Genomic DNA, 3,779 nt, shown 5'->3' on the forward strand with positions numbered 1-3,779 from the left:
AAAGAGAAGGGGACGCATTTCGATACCATTGGCGATTTCCATCCCTTAAGCCCCACACTAGTACCATTCTGTCATGCCTTAAGTTGCCTCAGTCAATTTATATTATTTCGTCTTGCAGCTACGAGCTTTAACAAGGACACCGTAAACCTTGGTAAGCCTTCAATAGATTCAATTGAAACCAATGGTCATTGGTACAGCTGTGACATACTGAGTTACAATAGGTTTGAAAAAATGAAGTTTTGCATTGCCATATTCTTCTTTTTATTGCAGACAATACAGAGCTCCCACTTGAATCCGATGTACACGAAAAAAGTGTTCCGAAAGGATATAACCATGTAGCCTGGATGGCTTTAACTTTTACTTGTGTGAGGATAATTTGGAATCGTCTATACTTATAAGCTCGCAAATCTTCAGGCTCTTTTTTCCCGTATGAACCTCTTCAACATAACCCTCATTTTCTGTACCTAATTACACCCAGCTCTTGCGTGAGAAGGTTGAAATGGGTCTGAAAGCTATCGAACAAAGCAAAGATAAAACTTCTTAAAGTGATGGTGTTTTCATCCGGCAGGAGTGAGTTTTTTTGATGCGCATAAAATGTCGTTTGTGACCTTTAAAGCAGATTTTTAACTGCACTCAATGCCATCATTCTAACTATTTAACATTTGCTTTCCCGTGATCTTTTCACAGGGAGGTGGGGTAGCATAGTGGTCAAACCGTTCGCCCGTCACGCCGAAGACCCGGGTTCGATTCCCCACATGGGTACAAGGTGTGAAGCCCATTTTTGGAGTCCCCCTCCGTGATATTGCTGGAATATTGCTAAAAGCGGCGTAAAACCATGCTCACTCACACACGTCTCACAGTCTGACAATAAACCGTTATTTACGTTAATCTTAAACGTGTAGCTGATGATGTTCAAAACATTTCAACAGTTTAACAATTACATCCTTTTTATTGAGTTATTAAGGACTCGTATAACATGCAAATAAATGATATTTAAATTATTGATAAAGAGCATTGAACATTAATTGAGGTTTTCCTTTGCATACTTTGTGTCTTTCTCTGGGTTTATCCGTGTTCATTATCCAAGGGGTTTTGTGTCACTTGTAGAAGTGTTCCGGAAGAACATTAATTGACGTTAAGAGAGACCATACTTCCAATTGCGTTCGTGACGGAGGGGGCAGGTAGGGTAGGAAACGCTTACCTATTCTTGAACACTAGCTTACATCAATGTTTGATGATAAGTCATAAAGACATGCTCATGATGTACATGTAGTCAGAATCTATTCTACGTTTCCTAGAGATTTTATGTGTATGGAATATGTTTCGTTGCATTTATTCAGGTGTCGTATATCTTATTGTAAAGTTGATGCTGTAATTGTAATTGAACCTAACATGGTATTATGATGTAAGTAGAAGTAGTCAGTGTTATGAAATGACAAGACGTCAAGTTTCAAAGATTTAAAGTAAACAAACAAGTTACATTCCAACGATGGCGTCTGCTCGAATGCACATGGCGATGCACTGCGCATGCGCGTCTCAGGGAGCGCTCATTGTCCATTGTCATTTGGGAGTAATCATTGCACGACACTGTAACATCTCCCTTGCTTTGAGATAACTTGTTACCATGGTTAACATCAACTCAAGACCAAACAATAAAGATATCTCTGATAAGTAAGCATTACTTATTACTTTGGTTTTACACTTTAGACCTGTACACCTGTAACCTGTAACCAAGATTAACTTAAATTTAATAGTAACTCGATTTACCTCTGGAAGGCTAAACAGTTAATGTTTAACTAAAATTCAAATGCTCATTTTTAAGTCCCATGGAAATTCTTCCTGACTTATTATTTAAGCATAAGCAAACTTTAAATTTACTGATATGAATACTTGGCTATTCTGATAACCTAATCTCGTGATGACTTAAGCCCTAAACATTTTCATTGAATCGCTGTGGCTTCCTCACGGCTCGGCCACTGGATGTCCTGGACACAGGTGGACTGGTAACTGCTGCTGGTTCCGGCTTCTGGTACCGGACACTTGGTTCGGCGATCTGTGGAGTGTCGAGGTTGGCGTTCTGTTCCAGAGAGATAGGAGGATACACATTATACTCAGGAGTGATGTCAACACTGCCTGGCGACACCAACTGCAGGTGTCTGCGATTACGCCTGAGGTCGGCTTTAGGTGTTCTGATCACATATGATCTTGGCGTTGAGGCACATTTTTTAACAACACCTGGCGTATTCCACCCTTTCTCCCCATCAAGCTGGAGATGAACTTCGTCACCAAGTTTCAACTCTGGGAGAGATTTCACATTGTGGTGTTGGTCAAAGAACTTCCTTGAAAACTCCTTGTGAATTTTATCACTGGCTCGCACAGCATGGAAATCTGGCCACTTAGGCTGCAACACCTTCTCTAGCGTCGGGAGGGTCCCACGGAGTTGTCTCCCCATGATCAACTGTGCTGGACTCGTTGACTGAATCGGAGTGCTCCTGTAGCTTAACACAGCAAGGAAGGATCAATCTGCTTCAGAGCGTGCTTTGCTATTTTCACTTCGACCATCCCATTAGCTTGTGGGAAATGGGGTGAAGATGTGGTGTGTTTGAATCCATACTGATTCTTGAACTGCACAAACACATGAGCTACGAACTGCGGTCCCTTGTCTGTAACTAGCTCTTCTGGTATACCCCATCTTGAGAATATGCACTTGAGTTTGCCAATCACACCTTTCGATGTAGTGTCCATTAGATACACTACTTCAAGATATCGTGAAAAGCAGTCGATCACTACAAGGTATTGGAGTCCCTTGATTGTGCATAGATCGGCCGCAACTCTCTGCCATGGTGGATCGGGTAGGGAACTTGGCTGTAGTGGCTCCTTTCTCTGTGCTGATTGGTTGATCTGGCAAAATGTACAGGAGGATACTTTATCCTGAATGTGTTGGTTGAGTTCAGGCCACCACACACTCAATCCTGCACATTCACGACACTTTGTCAGTCCCTGGTGTCCCTCATGAATCCTATCGAGAATGTCTGTTCTCATCACTTCCGGGATCCCAATCCTGTCTCTGTACAGTAGAATGTTTCTGATTACTGACAGTTCACCTCTGACTGGATAGTACGCTCGTGCTGGTATTGGCACATCTCTGTATGCCGCCGGCCAACCGTTCCTAGTCAGTGACATGATAAGCTGAAGAGTCTTGTCCTGTGTCGTGGCTTCCTGAATCTCTGTGAGTTTATGGTCTGACATAGGTTTTGTTTCCATGACGGACTCCGTGTAGGCTTCTTCTTCCTCTACCAGGTTGTGGATTTCCGCTGCACTGGAATTTTCTTTGTAGTTCAGTGGTGCCCGTGAGAGCATATCCGCTACCACCATGTTCTTCCCTGCTACGTGTTCTGCCACCGGGTTGAATCTCATCAGACGGGCACCCTTGAAGAGCCACCTCCTCGTGGTGGGTGCTGGGTAATGCTAAGAGCTCTTCAACACCGCAACCCCACCCCGTTGTGGACCCGGGGGTATATTTGGTCCACCAACCCGTTTGCCGTGGGTTGCGCCCCTGTGTCGGTGGAGGACGGGAGTCTGGTGGTTGAGGGCACTGGTTCCAGGAACAGTGTTCCTTTGCCCAACACACCACTTCGCCCCTTACTTCACCTTGACGGGTGGTTGAACTGGCCCGGTTCTATCAATCGGCTGGTCACGCCAAGCCCTGTGCATGGCTTTTACGTAACTGCACAAAATTTGATTTGGAATTGTTTACATTTTGGTCTTGGCACCCTTTG

At 43.9% G+C, this 3,779-nt stretch overlaps 1 protein-coding gene across 1 annotated transcript; it reads right to left on the reverse strand.

The window, feature by feature from the left end:
- Positions 1-2,499: 2,499 nt before the first annotated feature.
- LOC124263187 (uncharacterized protein K02A2.6-like) lies at positions 2,500-3,417 on the reverse strand. The gene has a single exon (XM_046697761.1). It carries the CDS (start codon positions 3,415-3,417, stop codon positions 2,500-2,502), a length of 918 nt encoding a protein of 305 aa, XP_046553717.1.
- Between the last annotated feature and the right edge of the window lie 362 nt (positions 3,418-3,779).

This window comes from Haliotis rubra, unplaced genomic scaffold (genome assembly GCF_003918875.1).
Source record: "Haliotis rubra isolate DU_JTF1 unplaced genomic scaffold, ASM391887v1 Scf87, whole genome shotgun sequence".
NCBI lineage: Eukaryota > Metazoa > Mollusca > Gastropoda > Lepetellida > Haliotidae > Haliotis > Haliotis rubra.

Excerpts from the sequence above, each read along its gene's own strand:
- LOC124263187 (XM_046697761.1), bottom strand. The coding sequence starts at position 3,417 with ATGAGATTCAACCCGGTGGCAGAACACGTAGCAGGGAAGAACATGGTG.